At 43.1% G+C, this 22,522-nt stretch overlaps 1 protein-coding gene across 1 annotated transcript in view; it reads left to right on the top strand.

The window, feature by feature from the left end:
• The window catches only part of AP3B1 (adaptor related protein complex 3 subunit beta 1), a 1,093,919-nt gene that overhangs the window by 373,391 nt on the left and 698,006 nt on the right, over positions 1-22,522 (top strand). Inside the window, 5 exon segments of the mRNA XM_029575420.1 lie at positions 1,689-1,844; positions 16,432-16,529; positions 17,931-17,985; positions 18,067-18,138; positions 19,915-19,977. Coding sequence (XP_029431280.1) covers positions 1,689-1,844; positions 16,432-16,529; positions 17,931-17,985; positions 18,067-18,138; positions 19,915-19,977 — 444 coding nt within the window.

Raw genomic sequence — 22,522 nt, 5'->3', positions numbered from 1 at the left:
CACTAGGGTAAGCCCGATCCCCTGATAGGCCAATCCGTCTCTGTAAATAACCATTCCCTATTTACCTGTTCTACCCCACTCAAAGTTTTTTTTATCGACATCTATCCTATCTCCTCTCAGCTGTCTGTTCTCCTGGCTGAAGAGTCCTAACCTGGCTTTCCTTTAAGCAGAGAATTGTTCCATCCCCTTTATCATTTTGGTTGCCCTTCTCTGTACCTTTTTTAATTCCATTATATCTTTTTGAGATGGGGGTGACTAGAACTGCAAACCATACTCAAGAAGTGGTATGTTATGGAAAGATACATAAGCATTATTATCTTTTGTTTAATATTCGTTTCCTAATAATACTCAACTCTTTATTTGCTTTTTTGAATGCTGCCACACACTGGGCCAGCAATTAAAAAGCATTGGCCACAATTTCAAGATTTTTTTCCTGGGTGGTAATACTTAAGGTGCCCAGTATTGTGTACCTCTCTCTCTCTCTCTCTCTCTATATATATATATCTATAGATATCTATAGATATATAGATATATAGATAGATATATATAGATATAGAGAGAGGTACACAATACCCCGCCGGTGAAGGATGAATACGTGCACGCCTGTATGTTTAATACGGGCGCTCAAGGCAGCGAAGGCGCATGCGCACACGCCGTGACGGGCTGGACGGGGCTGCTGAAGCCGCTCTCTCTCGCTGCCCATCTACTTCTTCTACTGCTGCTGCTGGGGGCTTGCGTGGCCGCGGCCAGGGCAGGTGAGCGGGGGCTGGGGGAAAGTTTGGGACTGTGAAATTCCGTCTCTCTCTGCTGGGGCTTGGATTGGGTTGGGTTGGTTTGGTTTGGGACTGGGTGGCTAAGTGCGAGAAGCATTTTTTTTCTGTGGATTGGGTTGGTTTGGGACTGGGTTGGTTTGGGACTGGGTGGCTAAGTTAACCACACTAATACCAGTGTCAGGGTAGGTGGTAAATTAGTAGGTTAAAGACTCGGCAAGATAGCAGGTTAAAAAGGCGATAGTCGGGGCGCACTTTACTGTATGGGAGGGAATAGCTAATCGGATCGTTTACATACATATACATGCCGCGGGCGGAAAGGGAAACGCGTCGAGTTAAAGAAGCGGTAAGGATCGGTAAAAACAGATAGTGAATCGCGGGTTAGACTTACGCGGCCAAATTGTGATACAAAGCGGGTTAGAAACGGGGTAACTGTGGCCGCACTTTACTGTATCGGCCTGTTACTAAGGATTCTCTCTCATTTTGTGTCTATAGGAAAAATGCTTGGTAAATGAGGCCCATAGAGTGCTGTTTTTAGTGTGCGCACAGGGCTTTTGATGTATGTGTTAGCTTAAGTCTCTAAATGTTTAAATATCCTGAAGTTTGCAGTGCTGTTACTGTTGTGCAATATGTAAATTTACTTGTCTCGCTTTATTGGATTTTGTTTTCTTAATAATATTATGTAATCTTATTTTGTATGATTTGAACCATGTAATTCGTTGTATTTTTTTTTTTGCATGTCACTGTGTTCACAAATTTTTTTTAAAATATATTGTTATAAATCAAATATTCATAAAAGCACATTTAGAATATATGTGAACATGTACATATGTTTGTTATTTCTGAGTCACTTTATTATTATTATTATTATTATTATTATTATTAATAATTTTTTTTTTTTTTTACCATTCCTGTTAGTATGAAGTTCTGGGAGATTCCAATGATAATTTTTATGAATCTGATGGAGAAGTTAAAGAACATAACGAGAAACCGAAGAAGCCATATGTGATGGATCCAGATCATAGACTACTTCTGCGAAATACAAAGCCTTTGCTCCAGAGCAGGAATGCTGCGGTATAATAAATCTTTCTTGTGTTTTGGGTATTTTCAATTGTGATTTATTTTTGATAGAAGATCAAAAAGAAAAAGAAAATAAAATGCAAATATAATTCAGAACATATGTGGTTACATTTCTTACATAGTAAAAAAGTTATAAAATTGATATAAAAGATATTTAGGTAGTAATTTTCAAAAGGATTCACCTATGTAAAACAACTTTTGAAAACTGCTACTTTTATGCGCATTACTCCTTTGAAACTTCTTTCAATAAGACTGAATTTTCAGAATTTTTATGCACATGTGGGCTTTTGAAAATTGCTGCAATATATTCTTTTTTGCTTGTAACTTTTGAAAATTCACTCTTTAATGCATTTCCTTTTGCTTTCTGTATTAACATGTTGGGGGAAAAATAAGGGCCATGGAGAGAATTAATATGTTTTGATGATGTGGGATATAAATTTTTTAAATAATAAAATTACCATCATTTTCAAATAGGCAAGAAGAAACACCACTCATAAATGCTTGTCAGACTGTATTTATGCATCTTTTTTACAAATTTGAGGACACCATTATTTTTTTTGCACTTTAGTAAGCCATTTCCTAGAGGTTGGTAATAATGGACTGTTTTATACCTTGTAGTTTGTGGCATGTGTTATAACTACACATTGGTGTACTGTCATTATGTATGTAGCTACTTAGTTTACAACATAGTTGAAATGTATTACTGTTTATATTTATTTATATTGTACTGTTTTGTATTATTTTTTGTCATTTTTTGCTTAGAGCCATTTAATTGAATCAGGAGATGACAAAACCTAAATAAATTAGTGATATAACATTTCTTATTATTGTTAGCATTGTAAACAGTCTTAAATTTAACAAGGTTAATACTGACAAGATGTCCTTAGTACATTTCTCTGTATAAAACTCCCTTTCTTTTTAATGTGAGTTTTACAATAGTTTGAAGTTATTAATGGAAGCTTCAAAGGAGATTCACAGTTCAGGTGATCTGGTGGTTAGAATATTCATTCCCATCAATTTGGGGTTAGAATATTCATTCCCATCAATTTGGGGCCCATGTAATAAGCAGCGCTAAAGCTGCCTCACTTTCTCAAAGACAAGCAGGATGGTAGTCCTCGCATATGGGTGACATCATCAGGATGGAGCCCAATCACGGAACACTTTTGTCAAAGTTTCTAGAACTTTGACTGGCACCTACTGGGCATGCCCAGCATAGCACCAACCCTGCAGCCAGCAGGGATCCCCCTTCAGTCTTCTTTTTTCCGCGCAGCAGTAGCCACATGGGTTAAGGAGCTATTAGAGATTCCTGACAGGAATTTTTCCTCACGGAACTTCTTCAAAAATTTCAAAAACATTTTACCCCACAGGGGTCCCCTTATAAATATCTTTGTTTCGCGGTCGAACGGTAAGTTTTTTACCTGCTTGCGGTGGATTCCTGGCGAGTTTTCTCTCCCGGCCTACTGGCCATCGACCACACTGCGGCTAAATTTTGTCGAGGCCACGGTGTCGGGTTTCCGTTGGTGCCCTGACTGTACTCGAACGATGTCCATCACTGACCCTCACACGGTGTGATGTTTATGGTCCAACTATGATGTCCTTACTTGCACCAAATGTGCCCAAATGACACCAAAGGGTCGCAAGGCTAGGCTGGAGAAGATGGGACTTCTCTTTTGGCCAAAAACCCCAATGCCATCGATAGCTTAGACGTCGTCTGAACCGGTACCATCTACTTTGCGCCAGCACCGGGAAAACGCTACTGCCCAACGGGCTTCTACTCCGCGGGTGTCGACTCCCCTCTGTTCCTCCTCAGGAGAAAGACCGAGGGGAACATCAAGAAAAACGTAGACACTGCCACCGTAAAGCTCAGGCCAGCGATAGAGGCAAGCCCTTGGCATCAATGTCATCTGAGCCACCGACAAAGAAGTCCAGAACAGAAAAGGCCCCATCCTCTTCTGTCTCTCGGTCACAGAGACATTCCCCACCTGGACAGGTGCCGGGATCCGCGATTCCACCTTCACCGGTGGACCCTCCAACTACACCAGTGCTGCCTCCTACTCTGGAACTGGGTATCCATGCTCCAGGTTTCCGTGAGGAATTGGATCGGATGATCCAAGAGGCCATCGGAAAAGCACTCCAGGGATTCAAACCTCCATCGGTGCCGGTTCTCGAGCCGGCCACCGATCCAAAACCCATGGCGCTTGCACCGCTATTGGTAAAAATGGATAAGTTAATCAGTGCCCTACCACCGGTGCATCCGAGAGAACCGATGGCCCCGATTCCTTTCTCACCGATACCCTTGTCATCGGAAGAAGAAGAAGAATCACCGATCTCCATTCCGCCCTCCGGAGTGCTACCACAAACACATCCATCGATGTCACTGATTCCATCGATGCCGCTGTCGATGCCTTCATAGATGCCTTTGGTCCCACTTCCAAAGCCATCGATGCCTAGGCCCGGACCTTCCAGAACCAACACAGTTACTCCCTTCTGATGAACATATGGGAGCTGGTGATGAGCCATACAATCCCTGGACCAATGATTTGTCCCAGGATTCAGACGATCTGCCTTCACAGCCCTCTCCTCCTGATGAAAGGAAGCATTCTTCTCCAGAGGACTTGTCCTTTATCAACATTGTTAAAGAAATGTCTGAAACAGTTCCATTCCAGCTTCAGACTGAAGAGGACTCTAGGCATCAGATGTTACAACTTCTCCAGTTTCTCGATGCTGTTAAGGAAATCATGTCTATCCCTATTCATGACATCCTTTTTGACCTTTTAAAGAGAAATTGGGAGCACCCTGGCTCTGTGGCACCTGTTAACCATAAGGTAGATGCCAGCTATCTAGTTCAGCCAGCCCCTGGCTTCCAGAGAGCTCAACTAGATCATCATTCAGTAGTTGTGGAGTCAGCCCAGAAGAGGGCCTGATGCTCCAAACCCCACTCTTTCATTCCCCCAGGAAAGGAACAGAAATTTCTGGATGCATTTGGAAGATGAGTATTTCATGGGTCAATGCTCATCTCTCGCATTGGTTACTATCAATTATACATGACACAGTACAATAGGGCCCTGTTTACGAAGATTCAGGAATTTGCTGAAGCCTTACCTCTGCAATTCCAGGACCAACCTCATGCCCTAGCACAAAAGGGTCTAGATGCTGCTAAATATGAAGTACGTTCAGCATATGACATCTTCGACACTGCCTCCAGAGTTTCGGCAGCAGGAATTAGTGCGAGGAGATGGGCCTGGCTAAGGTCTTCAGACCTCAGACCAGAAGTACAGGACATATTATAGCTGACTTGCCCTGTGCTGGGGATAAGCTTTTCGGAGAAAAGTTTCAAGAAGCAATGGCGCAGCTCAGGGACCACCAAGAGACTCTGCGCCAGCTCTCCTTACTGCCTTCTGATCTCTCTTCCTCTTCCAAATGTTCTTTTAGAAGAGACTCCAAGAGACAATTCTACCGGCAAAAGAGATTCTATCCCCCGGCATCCAGGGCTCGAGCTTCTAAGCCTTACCAAAAAGGCCAATCCAAGCAACCTAGAGTACAGAAGTCACAGCCAGCCTCCCAGCCAGGTCCAGCGTCTGGCTTTTGACTCCTTCCTAGAGAGCAGTACCCAGCCTCCACTTCCGACTATTCTCATCGGAGGCAGTTGTGCCACTTCTCCAAACCATGGCACACAATCACCACAGATCAGTGGGTACTTGCTGTAATAACCCAAGGTTACCACCTCAACTTTCTCTCTGTTCTGCCGGATTCCCCACCTCGGCTGACGTGGGAAACATCCAACCACTCACCGCTCCTGGAGCAGGAGGTCTCCCTCCTCCAGTCCCGAGCAATAGAACCAGTGCTTCTCTCACAACAGGGGTAGAGTTTCTATTCTCGGTATTTCCTGATACCAAAAAGGTCAGGTGGTGTTCGCCCAATATTAGACCTTCGCACTTTAAACAAATACCTTCAAAGAGAAAAGTTCAAGATGGTGACCTTGGGTTCTCTCTTTCCCCTTCTCCAAAGGGAAGACTGGCTCTGCTTTCTAGACCTCTAGGACGCCTACACACACATTTCCATTACTCCGTCACATTGCAGATTCCTGCGGTTCCTAGTAGGCCCAAAACACTTCCAATATTGAGTGTTACATTCGGCCTAGCATCTGCCCCACGAGTCTTCACCAAGTGCCTCGTAGTGGTAGCTGCCTTTCTCAGGGGTAGACGTGGACACAGACTCCTATCTCGACGATTGGTTGATCAGGGCTCCCACTCAGCAAACTGCACTGGCGTTTCTATGTCTCACGTGCCATACCCTGATCTCCCTATGGTTTCTCATACACTATCCAAAATCTAGCCTAGTTCTCTCTCAAACCCTATCGTTCATAAGGGCCGACTTGGACACTCCAAAAGCGAAAGCCTTCCTACCTCAGGATCGAGCTTTCACTCTCACCTCTCTGGCCCATCGACTGCAGTCTCGACAACTCTCAACTGCACGTCACTTTCTGATCTTACTGGGTCATATGGCCTCCTCTGTGTATGTCACTTTCATGGCCAGTGGACTCTAAAATCGCAGTGGATTCAGTCTTCTCAGCCAATGTCCACCATTGTCCACATCACCAACCAGCTCTACTTATCGCTGGCTTGGTGCATAAATCAATCCAATCTGCTCCAAGGCCTTCCATTTCAGGCTCCAGAACCTCAAATAACCTTGACAATAGATGCCTCCAACCTCGGCTGGGGTGCACATGTTGCAAACATGCAATCTCAAGGCATTTGGTCTCCAGAGGAAGCCAAAGACAAATTTCCTGGAGTTTCGTGCAATCAAATATGCTCTCAGGGCCTTTCAGGATCACCTTTCCAACCAGGTCATCCTGATTCAAACAGACAACCAGGTGGCCATGTGGTACATCAACAAGCAAGGGGGAACGGGCTCCTACCTCCTGTGTCAGGAAGCTGCACAGATATGGGCGGAAGCCCTTTCCCACTTGATGTACCTCAGGGCCACCTACTTGCCGGGAGTGGACAATGTGTTGGCAGACAAGCTGAGTCACATTTTTCAACCGCAAGAGTGGTCCCTTAACCCCACTGTAGTGGACTCAATACTCCAACGTTGGGGTTACCCTCACAGACCTCTTTGCGTCAATTCACAACTGCAAAGTAGGGAACTTCTGCACTCTCATTCACAGCAAACACTTTCAGCCAAGAGACTCTTTCTCCCTCTCGTGGGCTAGTGGTCTCCTTTATGCATACCCTCCACTTCCACTCATTTCAAAGACTCGTGAAGTTGCGAAGGGACAAGGGGCTAATGATTCTCATAGCCCCTCATTGGCCATGCCAGATCTGGTTTCCAATTCTCCATGACCTATCAGTGCACCGGCACATTCCTCTGGGGAAGGACCCACTTCTGATCATTCAGAACAACGGCTGCCTTAGTCACCCCAACCTCCATGCCCTCTCCCTGACTGCCTGGATGTTAAAAGGTTAATACTTCAACCTCTTAACCTCTCAGAGCCGGTTTCCTGTGTCCTAGTAGTTTCAGGAAAGCCTTCCACAAGGCAGTCTTATTACAAATGGAACAGGTTTGCGGTATGGTGTACTTCCATGTCCATCGATCCCTTCACTTGTTCCACACCGAAGTTTTTGGACTACCTCTGGCACCTGTAAAGTCAGGTCTCCAAACTTCTTCTATAAAGGGTACATGTCAGTGCGGTAGCCGCCTTCCATAAAGGTGTCAGGGTTGTACCTATTTCAACACAACCCCTTGAAACACGCTTTTTGAAGGGCTTGCTCCACCTTAAACCTCCACTGCGTCCTCCGGCCCCTTCCTGGGACCTCAACTTGGTTTTGGGGCGGCTCATGAAACAGCTGTTTGAGCCTCTCCAATCCTGTGATCTCCGCCATCTCACCTGGAAGGTGATTTTTCTTTTGGTGATCACATCTACTCGCAGAGTTAGTGAGTTACAGGCCTTAGTCACCAGCTGCCTTACACTATACTTCTGCATGATAGAGTGAGTGTGGCGTACTACCCTAAGTTTTTGCCTAAGGTAGTATCGGAGTTTTATATCAATCAATCCATTATACTACCCACCTTCTTTCCCAGGCCCCACTCAAACCCAGGAGAACGGGCTCCTCATACCCTTGACTGTAAACGTGCTCTAGCATTTTATCTAGACCGTACAGCTGCCCACAGGAAATGCACTCAACTATTTGTTTCTACTCAATTCCATCAAATTGGGCAAACCTGTGGGTAAGCAGACTCTCTCCTCCTAGTTAGTGGACTGCATTTCCTTTTGTTACCAACCGGCAGACAATTCTGCTTCAAGACCGTGTTAAAGCACACTCTGTCAGGGCCAGGGCAACATCAGTAGCGCACCTACGCTCTGTGCCGCTTGCTGTCATCTGTAAGGCTGCTACCTGGAGTTCTCTCCACACCTTCGCAGCCCATTATTGTTTAGACAAGGCTGGCAGACAAGATTCCATCTTCGGCCAGTCTGTGCTATGCAAGTTATTTGCAAACTGAGGTACCAACATCCTTTCGCCAACCCAGTAGGGATCAGGATGCCCTTTACCAAATTCCACCCCAGTTCTTGTGCCTGTTGCACGTCTTTGGGTACATTTGGTGCATTACTTGGGCATCCTCAGCTCGGTACTCACCCATATGTGAGGACTACCATCCTGCTTTTCCTGTGAGAAAGCAGAGTTGCTTACCTGTAACAGGTGTTCTCACAGTACAGCAGGATGTTAGTCCTCACGAAACCCGCCTGCGGAGTTGGGTTTGTTTACATTTTCTTATTTTTCTTTTGTACCTTTTACTATAAGACGAGACTGAAGGGGAACTCTGCTGGCTGCAGGATTGGTGCTATGCTGGGTATGCCCAGTAGGTGCCAGTCAAAGTTCTAGAAACTTTGACTAAAGTGTTCCGTGATTGGGCTCCATCCTGATGATGTCACCCATATGTGAGGACTAACATCCTGCTGTCCTGTGAGAACACCTGTTACAGGTATGCAACTCTGCTTTCTGATAGCTCCCCATTGGCCATGCCAGGTGTAGTTTCCAATCCTCCAAGACCTATCAGTACGCCGACACATTCCTCTGGGGAAGGATACCCTTCTAATTACTCAGAACGAAGGGTATCTCCTTCACCCCAACCTCCAAGCTCTGTCTGACGGCCTGTATGTTGAAAGGTTAATAGTCCAACCTCTTATCCTTTTAGAGTCTGTATCCCGAGTCCTGGTGGCTTCACAAAAGCCTTCAACTAGAAGGTCTTATCGCTCTAAATGGAAAAAGTTTACGGTCTGGTGTACTTCTTTGTCCATAGACCCCTTCACTTGTTCCACTGCAAGGTTCCTAGACTACCTCTGGCACCTGTCAGTGAGGCCTAAAAACTTCCTCTACCAGGGTGCATGTTAGTGCAGTGTCTGCGTACCATAAGGGTGTAGGAAATGTCTCTATTTCAACTCAACACTTAGTATCACGTTTCATGAGAGGCTTGCTCCATTTAAAACCTCCACGGCGCCCTCCTGCCCCTGCTTGGGACCTTAATGTGGTTTTGGGACTGCTCATGAATCCTCCGTTTGAGCCTCTCCAATCCTGTGATCTCCGCTATCTCGCCTGGAAGATAGGTTTTTCTTCTGGCGATCACGTCTGCTCACAGAGTTAGTGAATTACAGGCATTAGTTACCTACCTGCCTTATACTAAAATTCTGCATGACAGGATAGTACTCCGCACTCACCCTAAATTTTTGCCGAAGGTAGTGTCAGAATTTCATATTAACCAATCTGTTGTCCTACCTACCTTTTTTCCCAGGCCCCATTCTAACCCAGGAGAACAGGCTCTGCATTATTTGGACTGCAAATGTGCTCTAGCTTTCTATCTGGACTGCATGTCGGCCCACAGGAAATCCACTCAATTGTTTGTTTCTTTTGATACCATCAAATTGGGAAATCCTGTGGGAAAGCAGACCCTCACCTCCTGGTTGGCGGAATGCATTTCTTTTTGCTACCAGCAAGTAGGCATTCCGCTACAAGACCGTGTAAAAGCACACTCTGTTAGGGCCATGGCGACATCATGAGCGCATCTCCGTTCAATGCCGCTTCCTGATATTTTTAAGGCTGCTACCTGGAGTTCTCTCCATACTTTCGCAGCCCATTATTGCTTAGATAAGGCTGGCACGCAGGATTCCATCTTTGGCCAGTTTGTTCTATACAATTTGTTTTCTGTTTAACTTTCCAACATCCTTCCACCAACCCATTCAGGGTTTCAGGATGCCCTCCTAACCAAATTTCCACCCCTGTTGTTGTGCCTGTTGCACGTCTTTGGGTGCATTTGGTGCTTGCTCGGGAATCCTCAGCTCTGTACTCACCCATATGTGAAGACTACCATCCTTTTTGTCCTGTGAGAAAGCAGAGTTGCTTACCTGTAACAGGTATTCTCACAGGACAGCAGGATGTTAGTCCTCACGAAATTCACCCGCCTCCCCGTGACGTTTGGTTCATTTACGTTTTCTTATTTTATTTTTTGCACGTACTTTTTGCTATATAACAAGACTGAAGGGGGACCCCTGCTGGATGCAGGGTCAGTGCATTGCTGGGCATGCCCAGTAGGTGCCAGTCAAAGTTCTAGAAACTTTGGCAAAAGTGTTCCGTGATAGGGCTCCATCCTGTGATGTCACCCATATGTGAGGACTAACATCCTGCTGTCCTGTGAGAACACCTGTTACAGGTAAGCAACTCTGCTTATCCCTATCTGGATGATCGGTTGGTTAAGAGCACAATACAGGCAAGTGCCACAGAACTGATGCACAAGACCATTTGGTTGTTGGAGTTACTAGGGTTCATTTTCAACTACCTCAGGTCCTACTTGAACCCTTCTTCTCAGTTGGAGTTTATCAGAGTTCTGCTAGGCATGACTCAAGCAAACGTCTTCCTTCCACACCAGAGGGCTATCACCTTGGTATCCACAGTGGAAAGGATCCAGATGAGTCAGCAGACATAATTTTGAGGATATTGGGAATTATGGCATCCACAGAACATATCACTCCATATGAGGAGATCCCAATGGACCTTCTGATCTCATTTGCTGCAGTCTACTTAGGATCTACGGGACAGTCACTTAGGGATTTCCTGTCATGGCAGGACAATTCCTATCTGACCAGGGGTAACCCCTTCCAAATGTATCCACTCCAAATTGTTTGTATCATAGATTTTATTTATTTATTTCGGATTTTTATATACCGGCATTCAAGACAGCAGTCACATCATGCTGGTTCACATAAAACGGGAGTGCATAATAAACATAAACTAGAACATTGGTGCGGAAAAGGCAGTTACATGTAACAGGGTGGCTAGAACTTGGTGAAGAGGAAGAGAAAGGACAGTTACTAATTAATAATGGCTAACGATAGTAGAGATAGTTAACAATAGTGTAAATGACAATGGAGGTTGAGGTTGTGGTGTTGAATCAGGTGGAGTCCGAGAATGCTTGTGTGAAAAGCCAGGTCTTTAGTCTTTTCTTGAAGGTTGAGAGGCAGGGTTCCAGTCTAAGATCTGGGGGGATGGAGTTCCATAAGGGTGGACTGGCTGTGGAGAAGGCCCGATCTCTTAGCGTGATGTGTCTGGTAGATTTGGAAGGCGGTACCTGAAGCGATCCCTTGTATGCATCTCTTGTCGGTCTTGACGATTTATGTAGTCTGAGAGGGATCTGAAGGTCGATAGGAGCCAGTTGATGGATGTTTTTGTATGTGGTAAGTATGGCCTTGTATATTATTCTGAAGTGGATGGGTAACCAGTGAAGGTCCTTTAGGGATAGGGGTTATGTGATCCCTTCTCCTAGTATTTGTCAGTATTCGAGCAGCTGCATTTTGCACCATCTGAAGCGGTTTGGTGTGAGAGGAAGGAAGACCAAGTAGGATGGTGTTACAATAGTCTAATTTTGAGAAAATGATTGCTTGTACAATCGTTCTGAAATCTTGGGCGTGGAAAAGAGGTCTTATTCTTTTCAGCACTTGTAGTTGGTAGAAGCAATCTTTGGTAGTTTTATTGATGGTGGCTTTGAGGTTCAGGCGATTGTCAATTAGGACTCCTAGGTCTCTCACTTGTTTGATTGTTGGCGTGGCTTGCTGAGTAGGGGTGATGGTGCTGTTTTCTGGGGCGATGAGCAGGAGTTCAGTTTTGCTGGAATTTAGTACCAGATTGAGGCTGGTGAGAAGGAGTTTGATTTTTTGCAGGCATGTTTCCCAGTGATTCAGTGTTTTTGCAAAGGAATCCTTAATGGGGATCAGGACCTGGATATCATCTGCGTAAAGGAAATGTTTTAGATTGAGGTCGGTGAGAAGTTGGCATAACGGTAGGAGGTAGATGTTAAATAGAGTAGGAGACAGGGAGGACCCCTGAGGAACTCCTACTGACGAGGGGTGGTGTGAGGATTCTTTATTCTGGATCTTGACCTTATATCCTCTATTGCTGAGAGAGGATGTGAACCACGTGAGAGCTGTGCCTGAGATGCCTATGGAAGCCAGCTGGTTGATGAGTAGGGAATGATTTACGGTGTCAAAAGCTGATGAAAGGTCCAGTAAGATCAGTAGGAAGGCTTGTCCTTTGTCAAGGCCTAGAATGAGGTAATCTGTCATGGAGATGAGGAGGGACTCCGTGCTTAGTGTTTTGCGGAATCCGTATTGTGATGGGAATAGGAGGTTGTTATCTTCAATGTAGTTTGAGAGTCGGGTGTTCACCAATTTCTCCATAATCTTGGCTATGAAGGGGAGGTTGGCGATCGGTCTGTAGTTGTTTGGGTCATTGGGATCTAGATTTGGTTTCTTGAGGAGGGGTTTAAGAGAGGCCAGTTTGAGGTCATCTGGGTAGGATCCTTGTGTTATTGAGCAATTTATGATGTCTGTCAGTGATTTAGAGATGGAGTCAGGAATTGATAGTAGAAGTTTAGTGGGGATGTTATCCGAGGGGTGAGAGGAGGGGTTTAAGAGAGGCCAGTTTGAGGTCATCTGGGTAGGATCCTTGTGTTATTGAGCAATTTATGATGTCTGTCAGTGATTTAGAGATGGAGTCAGGAATTGATAGTAGAAGTTTAGTGGGGATGTGATCCGAGGGGTGAGAGGATGGTTTCATTTTCCGTAGAATACCTTGGATCTCGATGGAGGAAGTGAGATCAAGTTCTTCTAAGCAAGTATTATTGAAGGAGGTCTGAAGTGGGGTTAATGGTGAGACGTTGTTTGAGGGGAGCTGAGTTAGAAGCCTGCTGATTTTGTTGCTGAAAAATAGTGCTAGTTCTTCAGCTTTAGATTTTGCTTGGTTCTGAGCAATCTCTGAAGGGTTTATTTGTGTGAGGTTGGAGACATAGCTAAAGAGGGCTTTAGCGTCGAAGACCAGGTCGTGGATCTTGGATGCGTAATAGTTCCTCTTAGATCTTAAAGTGTTGGATTTATATTGATGAAGAGTCGATTTGTAGCTAGATAGAGTGATGTTGCATGGATTTTTACGCCATTTGGCCTCCTTTTGTCTTAGCAGAAGTTTTAACTTTCTTAGCTCTGCGGTAAACCAAGGCTGTCTTTTGGAGGAATTGGGATGAGGTTTTTTTGTAGTAAGAGGGCATAGCTTGTTAGCTATGGATTCGGTAATGTTGTTCCAGGATCGAAGAGCTGAGTTCGGATTGGAGAAGTCTACCTGGGGGAGATATAATGATAAGTGATTGCTGAGATCTTCTAAGGAGCATGTTTTCCTGTATGTGAAGCAGGGAGAGGGTGTGCGAGATGGGCTGATATCTTTTATTGAGAATGATGTTGTTATGAGGGAGTGATCTGACCACGGGACCTTCGTGCAACTAGGGTGCATTACAGGGTTGATAGCAGTGTTAACGAAAATAAGATCTAACGTGTGTCCAGCTTTGTGTGTGGGTTTATTGACTAGTTGAGTGAAACCTAGAGCGGAGAGTGCTGTGAGTAAGGCTTCGCAGTTGGGTGATAGTGTGGAGTTGTCAACGTGCAGGTTAAAATCTCCTAAAATTATAGCTGGGGTGTCCAACTTGATAAGGGAGGTGGTTAATTCGACCAGAGGAGAGGCGTCAGTTTCCAGGACACCTGGAGGAGCGTAGACGAGTAGAATTTGGAGTTTGTCTGATGAGAAGAAGCCGATTTCGATTTCGAGATGCATCATATGTGGGATGGGGAGCTCATGTAGAGGGGCTCTATGGCCAAGGTCTTTGGTCTGTGCAGAAAAAGCTTCTTCAGATAAATTTCCTAGCGCTAAGGGCAATCCAGTACATGCTAATGGGTTTCAGAGATTTGTTGGCCATCAAAGTGATCCTGATTCAAATGGACAGTCAGGTTGCAATGTTCTGTATCAACAAGCATGGGATTGTACCTCCTGTATCCGGAGACTGACTAGTTGTGGGAGTGAGTCATCTGTCAAGGCATGGTTATCAGGACCATGTATTTGGCAGGTGTGGAGAAGCTCCTGGTGGACAATTTGAATAGGATCCTGGAACCAAGCAAATGGTCCCTGGACTGGGAGGTAGACTTTCCACTAGTGGGGCATTCCCACAGTCGATCTGTTTGCATCTTCTCTGAATAGGAAGGCTCCATTCTTTTGTTCCATAACATGGACGCAAGGCAAACTAGCTTTGGACACCTTTGTCCTAAATTGGTTAGAGAGCTTCTGTAGGCATATCCTTCAACACCACTAGTGTTGAAGATTCTTTTGAAGCTAAGAGAAGGCTGGGGGGGGGGGGGCATGATTCTCATAGCTCCCTTTTTGGTTAAGATAGATCTGGTTCCTAGTCCTCAGGGAGATGTCCATGAGGCAACCAATCAGGCTGGGGACTTCTTTAGACCTTATCACTTAGTATCAGGGCAGTTTGCACTATCCCAGAGTCAGGTCCCTGGCACTCACTGCCTTGATGTTGAGAGATTGAACTTGTAACCCCATGATCTATCTGATTAGATTCTGTTAACTTCAAGAAAGGATTTTACTAAGAAGTCCTATGAACTTAAATGAAAGATATTTGCCCTGTGGTGTGAGTAGAAGGCCCTTGATTCTTTCTCCTATTCCACAGAAAAATTGCTTGAGTACCTTCTATGCTTGTCCAAGTTCACTTTAGTGCAGTAAGCGCTCATCAGCATGTAGAAGATAGACCCATTTCTTTACAGCCTTTGGTTGTCCAGGTTTTGTGGGGCCTACTTCATTTGAGGCCTCCCCTTAGATCTTTGGCTCTGGTTTTGTCTGTGCTGATGAAAGCTACCATTGAACCCTTGGACTCCTGTGGCCTGAAATACCTGATCTGTAAGGTTGTAGTTTTAGTGGCAGTCACTTCAGCTTGCAGGATCAGGTAACTCCTGCGATCGTGAGTCCTTGAAAACATTCAGAGGTCTTCTAAAAACATTTCTTTTTACGTTATCATACATGCATGGATTAATTTTATTTCTGTATTCATTTTAAATTATTAATGCAGACATTACTTATTTTATTAATTTTCTTGCTTGCTTTTATGCATATTTCTGTGTACATTGCTTAGACATATTGTAGTGTTAAGCGATTAAGAAATTTTAATAAATGTAAATATTTAGTAATTTATCCACCTAATACCAAATTTTTTTCATGATAGGGTAGTTCTGCACACCCATCCTACGTTTTTTGCCTAAGGTGGAGTCTGAATTCCATCTTAGCCAGCATTCGTCCTTCCAACATTTTTTCGTAGGCTAAATGTCCAAGATGAACAAGCACTGCACAGTTTAACTGCATGAAAGCCTTGGCTTTCTACCTGGAAGTGGACTGAAGTTCTTAGAAAGTCTACCCAGCTTTTCATTTCTTTTGACACTTATAAACTGGGGAAAGCCTTTGCCAAACAGACTTTATCCACTTAGCTAGCAGATTGTATTTCCTCCTGTTATTCCCAGGCAAGCCTGAAACTAGTGGGCCAAATGAAGGCTCACTCTGAGCCATGATAGCATCAGTAGCTTACCTTCAATTGCTCCCCATTAAGGTGATCTGCAAAGCTGCAATATGGGGTTCTCTCTACACATTCAGATCTCATTACTGTTTGGACAGAGATGGCTGATGTGACAGTAGTATTGATCAGTCTATCCTGTGGAATTTGTTTGAGCTGTGAAATCCAACTCCTATCCCTCCTAGGGCCTGGTTTTGTTACATCTTCCCTTATAGTATAAGTATAAAATGAAAAAAGTTTGACAAAATTACTGCTTTCCTGTTGGCACTTGTCTCTTTCCCTTTTTTTTTCATTCGGAGTAGTCTGTAGCTAGATATTCGTTACTTGTGAGGACTGCCATCCTGCTTGTCCTCTGTGAAAGCAGAGTTGCTTACCTGTAACAGGTGTTCTCCAAGGACAGCAGGCTGTCAGTCCTCATGAAACCTCCCCTAGGAGTTGGCTTTAGTTATGCATGCTGAGGTACAAGACTGTATGAGCCCCACATTGATGTGTGTATGTTGACATGCTGGACATGCTCGGTGAGGCACAGTCAAAAGTTCCATACGGGGCTGCATTGGATCATGTCACCCCACTTGTGACATCTTGTTGTCCTCGGAGAATACATTATAGGTAAGCAACTCAACTCTGCTTTTTCTTTACTTTTCAGGTGGTGATGGCTGTTGCTCAGCTCTATTGGCACTTGGCACCGAAATCTGAAACTAACATTGTTGCTAAGTCATTGGTACGCTTACTTCGTAGTTACAGGTGGGTCAAAATGTTTCAATTTTTCACTCTTTTTTGATGGAATAGTTTATTGAAACAGAGAAAAATATGTTGGTCTTCTGTATATTTCTGTTACATAAAGCACTGGTGGATGATTTCTGCTTGCCAACCTCCTGAGAACCTTGTATGCTATTGCTTTTGGATTAGCCTAGAATTTATTCTGTTAAAAAATTTTCAACATGATTTTCAATCAGCTCTAACTTTGTAGATAAATGGTACTGTTTTAAATGCATCTTTCTCATGTTTATTAATATGGTATCTTATACAATTAGAGGGTAATTTTCAAAGGGACCTCTGTGGGTAAGCAGAAATGGTCTATTATAAAATTGCTCCTCCCCCCCCCACCCCCTCCAGATATGTGGGTAACTTATACACGTGGGTCATTTTCTTTTGTACATTTTTCTGGACTGAGCGGAGGTGTTCCTCAGGATAGAGTTGGGGAAGGGTTTTGATTTAAGCATATACATTTGGGGGCGGATTTTAAGAGCCCTGCTCGCCTAAATCCGCCCAAAACCGGGCGGATTTAGGCGAGCAGGGCCCTGCGCGCCGGGAAGCCTATTTTACATAGGCCTACCGGCGCGCGCAGAGCCCCGGGACTCGCGTAAGTCCCGGGGTTCTCCGAGGGGGGCGTGTCGGGGGCGGGCCCGGTCGTCGCGGCGTTTCGGGGGCGTGTCGGCAGCGTTTTGGGGGCGGGTACGGGGGCGTGGCTACGGCCTGGGGCGGTCCGGGGGCGTGGCCGCGCCCTCCGTACCCGCCCCCAGGTCGCTGCCCGGCGCGCAGGAGGCCCGCTCGCGTGCGGGCCTCCTGCGCGCCCGGCCCTGTCTACACCTCCCCCTTACCTTTCTCCCCGGAGAAAGGTAAGGGGGAGGTGTAGACAGGGCCGGGCGGGTGGGTTAGTTAGAGGAAGGGAGGGGAAGGTGAGGGGAGGGCGTTAGAGGATTCCCTCCAAGGCCGCTCCGATTTCGGAGCGGCCTTGGAGGGAACGGGGGTAGGCTGCGCGGCTCGGCGCGCGCCGGCTATACAAAATCCATAGCCTTGCGCGCGCCGATCCAGGTTTTTAGCAGATACGCGTGGCTCCGCGCGTATCTACTAAAATCCAGCGTACTTTTGTTTGCGCCTGGAGCGCAAACAAAAGTAGGCTATTCGCGCTCCTTTTAAAATCCGCCCCACGGATTTTAAAGTGTGTACATGAATTTTAATGAAAAATGTATATGGATGTTTTAGCAGTTGTAGCTTGTGCAGTAGATTTGGTGAGATCATTTTCAAAGTGGATTTGTGTGTGCAAGTCTGCTTTGAAAAAGGTATGTACATGCATTTGTAATTTTTATGTGGATTGTTAAAAAACAACAAAAACCCTCCTTAATGCTTTACTCTGGTTTCCAGGGAGGTTCAGTATATTGTTCTAGAGAATGCTGCAACTATGTCCATCCAAAGAAAGGTATGTCTTTTTGTGTTAAAAATATAATATTGAAATAATGAGTATAGTATACAACTAAGCCATGGCCTTGTCTAATTTTAGGGTATGTTTGAACCTTTCCTGAAGAGTTTCTATGTAAGGTCAACAGATCCAACTATGATCAAAACACTGAAGGTATGATTTTGTATTTGTGCTATTGACATGCATAAAACGTTGCATTAATCTACCTCATAAGAACATGCCATACATGTTTCCAACAGTTGCCAATGCAGGCTATACGTACCTGGCAAGTACCCAAAAACTAAGTCTATCTCATGCTGCTGATGCTAGTAATAACACCTCTGTGCAGCATGCTCTTTTTTGAAACCACCTGTTGAATTTGTATCTGTATTATTACAAATAATGATCAAGTTTAATGACTGGATTCAACAAGAAAACATGTAACTTAGCTAATTTATCATATTTTTAAGATGTATATATATTGTATTTAGACTGTGTCCAATTGTGACAGCTAAACGGCCATTATATTGTACCAAAGGAAACTTGCAGTAGTCTTGGCTACTCAGTTAAGAAAAGGTTTCCTTCTTGGGGGTTTTTTTTTTTTCTTTACAGACATCAAACATGTCATGAAATACACAAGAATGGTTTAAAGCCATTTTAAGAAATTTAACAAATCAAAACATTACATCATTAAACCAATTCTTGAATTACAATGAAATTTGGGAGAACCAAATACAAATAGAGACATACTACTCATACAAGAATTAAGTAATTAAAGAGGGAAATGCGGGATTATTTATTCACTGGAAACAACTTGGATGACTTCACCAGATTGTTGATGGGAATCCAAAAAATAACCCACTTGAGAAGGTTCAAAGAATATGTATCTATTATTCTATTATTATTGGGCAAGGTTCAAAGAATATGTATCTATTACATATTACATATAAAAGAGACTCAAAACTTGGCTATTCGAACAAGCTTTTAATACATAACAATTATTGCCCATCAATGTGCTTCTTGTAACAGGATTCCCTATTTACATAGCCAGTTTCCAGTTATAGAATATTATTACCTAATCGTAATCATTGCAATTTACTCCCCAGTTCATTGTTCCAAGTTATCCTACCTGTTCGATGTAACCGCATTCTTATATGCATGTTAATTGTTATATTGTAAACCGAAATGATATGTAACTTTGCTACATGAATTCCGGTATATAAAAATGTTAAATAAATATTCTCAATTTTTATTACGCACTTACATGAATACCATATGGTTATTTGAGCACCTATCTCTCGAGCCCTAGGGCTTAAACTCAGAAATCTTTTTCGTCTTAACTAAGTTACTCTTGAGATGTCTGGATAAATCCAAACCCTCTGGCCCATATACAGGGAATCTCTGTTATGCAGAAATATCTTAAGGACATTGTTCCCATCTGTAGAGAAAACAAATATAACCAGTAAAGTTCCTCTATGTTCAATTTGAGTTTCAGAAGATGTTTCTAAGAGTTCCGATACATTTAGAGATGGTGCTGGATTTGCATTCATAGGCATAGCGGAAATAAGACCAGACAATTCTCCCTATTTCACACTATTTTGAGGAAAGTAGATCTTTGAGATGGGTGGGATCATATCCAATGAAAAATGCAGCATCTCTTGCAAGTACATTTTAAATTGCTCTCGTGGAGAGATTGATTGACACTTGGGAAAATTTAATACTCTAAGGTTCAAATATTTAGATGAATTTTCCAAGTTCTCTACTGGTTTCCTTCTTGTTAATGTCACTTTTGTTCCTTGTACATCTCAAGAATAGTTTTGATTGAAATCAAAATACCTAGGAAGAAAGTATATTCTTCATTATTTTATTTATTTTTAATTTTCAAGTTTCTTTTTTTCTTTTTTTTTTTTTTTTAATTTTCACACAAAAATGATGTATTCTTTCCTTTAGCTTGAAATCCTGACAAATTTGGCTAATGAAGCAAATATATCAACCGTGCTTAGAGAATTTCAGGTTTGTACAAAAAGTTATTTCTAAAATTCATGCAGTTTGCTAAACACCACTTGTCTTAGTAAAGCGTTTTGATTTAATGATATCCTCAATATACAAGAATCTCTTGTATAATGCATCGAGATTCTGAAACATAAATTAACTCATATAAAAAGGATTTGTACTGCAGCATACTTCATAATACAGTATTAAATACTCTGCAGTGAACTCTGCAATGAACTAAATATACTAGTTTTGTTTTGGTTTTCATTTGTAAATGCATGTCCTCTTTATTGTAGTATTTCTAGATTGAGTGGAGGAGTGGCCAACCGATCTTCCTGTTTGGGGGGGGGGGAGCAGAAGCGCCGCGCACAGCTTCTGCTTCCTCCCCCCAAAGCAGGAAGATCAGCAGGCCTCTCCTGCTGCCACCGGCCTCCTGCTATCTTCGGGCCATACGGGCCGCCGAACATCCTGTTTGGGGGGGGGGGGGAGCGGAAGCGCAGTGCACAACTTCCGTTTCCTCCCCCCCCCCCAAGCAGGAAGATCGGCAGGCCGTATGGCCCGACCCCGAAGAATTATGTTTGTATTATTAAGTAGACCTCATACTTAAGCGTAGATGTGAATGCTATTCTGCATAACATTTTACACCAGTAGTATAATCATGGGTCAGAAAAGAATTTTATATGCTTAGTGAGTCCAAAGTGAAAAGAATTCAAAGTTGATGTAGCATGACATTTCCCATTGTGTATTCATTGTTGCAGAATTTCTTAACTCATCATTAGTATTGACAACATTCAATTTCTTAAGATAATGTAGCTACTTAGCTTTTTTTTTTGCATGTGAAGAAACGCCTGAGAGTTAAAGATGTTACAAGGCTCGAGGTGTACTAGCCCGACACGGACTGTGTTTCGGCGTCTGCCTTCATCAAGGAGCCGAATGTATGTGAGATGATTTTCGTGGCATTTTCATCAACATGGAAGTAATGCGTTTCCTCACATTCCTACATTATCTTAAGACATTGAATGGTGTCATTACTATGATGCATTAAGAAATTCTGCAACAATGAATATAATGAGAAATGTCATGCTACATCAGCTTCGAATTTTTTTTGCTTTGGACTCACTAAGCATATAAAATTCATTTCTGACCCATGATTATACTACTGGTGTAAAAAGTTATGCTGAATAGCATTCACATCTACGCCTATGTATGAGGTCTACTTAATGATACAAAAAAACGTAATTCACTGTGATTTGTTTTGTTGATAATCTGTTGTACTTTAGCCTTATTATTACGAGCAATTTAAATATGTCATCATTGGGAATGTGTATTTCTTATATTTTTGTATTTTGCTCTTTCTTAAGTATTCTACTGTTCAGAAATTTTAGTTTCTCAGGCTTTCTATTTTGGTTTTATCTGCATGTTTCTGTTTCTAATTTATAGTCTCTTAGTTCTATATTAGGTAAGGGTCGGTCTCAGTTTTGCCTGTGTGTGACAGAAATGCAGTATTTCTGCTAGTGTGTAGTTTCTCTGTAGTAGTAGTCCAGCTTGTTCTGTTATTCCCATAGGTGATGTATTAATGTTCTAGGGCCTGGTGTAGTACTTGCATTGCTGCTTTTTCATAAGGTTGCTGTTATTTGAATCCTGAGAGTCAGTGCTGTGACTGTATGGCAAGGTTCTAGATGCCTCTTTCTTTGCAAGAGTTTGTGTTACTTCACAAAATAGCAGTGGAGGGTTATTTTTTGCTGAGGTGACACCAGAATTTGAATTTTTTTTCATGTTAGTTGTAATGTGAATTGCCCTAGCTCTGTGCTGCACCTGTTCTGATGATTAATTATATTTTATTGTATTTATGAAGAGTTCTGGTTTTCTGCAAAGATGGTTCATGAAAGAATACATTAATTTTTGTTTTATTACATCATTGGATCTGATTGTTGTCTATACTTGTGCATTTATAAACTGCAGTAAATATAAAATACATTCTGATTAATAAGGAATTTTTAATGCTGGTAAGTGCTAGAAATAATTGAAGTAAATTATTTTAAAGTTTCATACATGATGCATAATGGCTGTTGCAAATTACTTAGAAAGCCATTCTAGGGTGCAGTATATGGCATTATTTATCAGTAAAAAAGCAACTAGTAGACCAGCATGCCTACAGCCCACCCATGTTAACCTTGTGCCCACCCAAAAAATCAATTCTGGCTACGCCACTGCCCCTGACATGATCTGTTTCTCTCCAGAGAGCAAGTCAGGAAGGATATCAAAAGGTATTGCAACCTTATCTCCAAAGAGGAGATTCCTTTAACATAATTAAGCTTTTTACAAGAATTAGAATCTGTATTTGCTGTAATACAAACTTTGAAAATGTACGAATATGAAGTCTATAAATCCACTGCCATGCTGACCAAGAATATGTATGAACATGAATAAGAACATATACCGGTATCTGCTGTGGTTTTGATCTAGGTTATGAATGCTGGCACAGAATGTGATTGTTAAACAAGAATATGAACAATGATTTTGTAAACCGTTGTGATCTTATTCTGGAATGACGGTATATAGATAG

This window comes from Rhinatrema bivittatum, chromosome 1 (assembly GCF_901001135.1).
Source record: "Rhinatrema bivittatum chromosome 1, aRhiBiv1.1, whole genome shotgun sequence".
Lineage (NCBI taxonomy): Eukaryota > Metazoa > Chordata > Amphibia > Gymnophiona > Rhinatrematidae > Rhinatrema > Rhinatrema bivittatum.
This window is presented reverse-complemented; position numbering and strand designations above follow the sequence as displayed.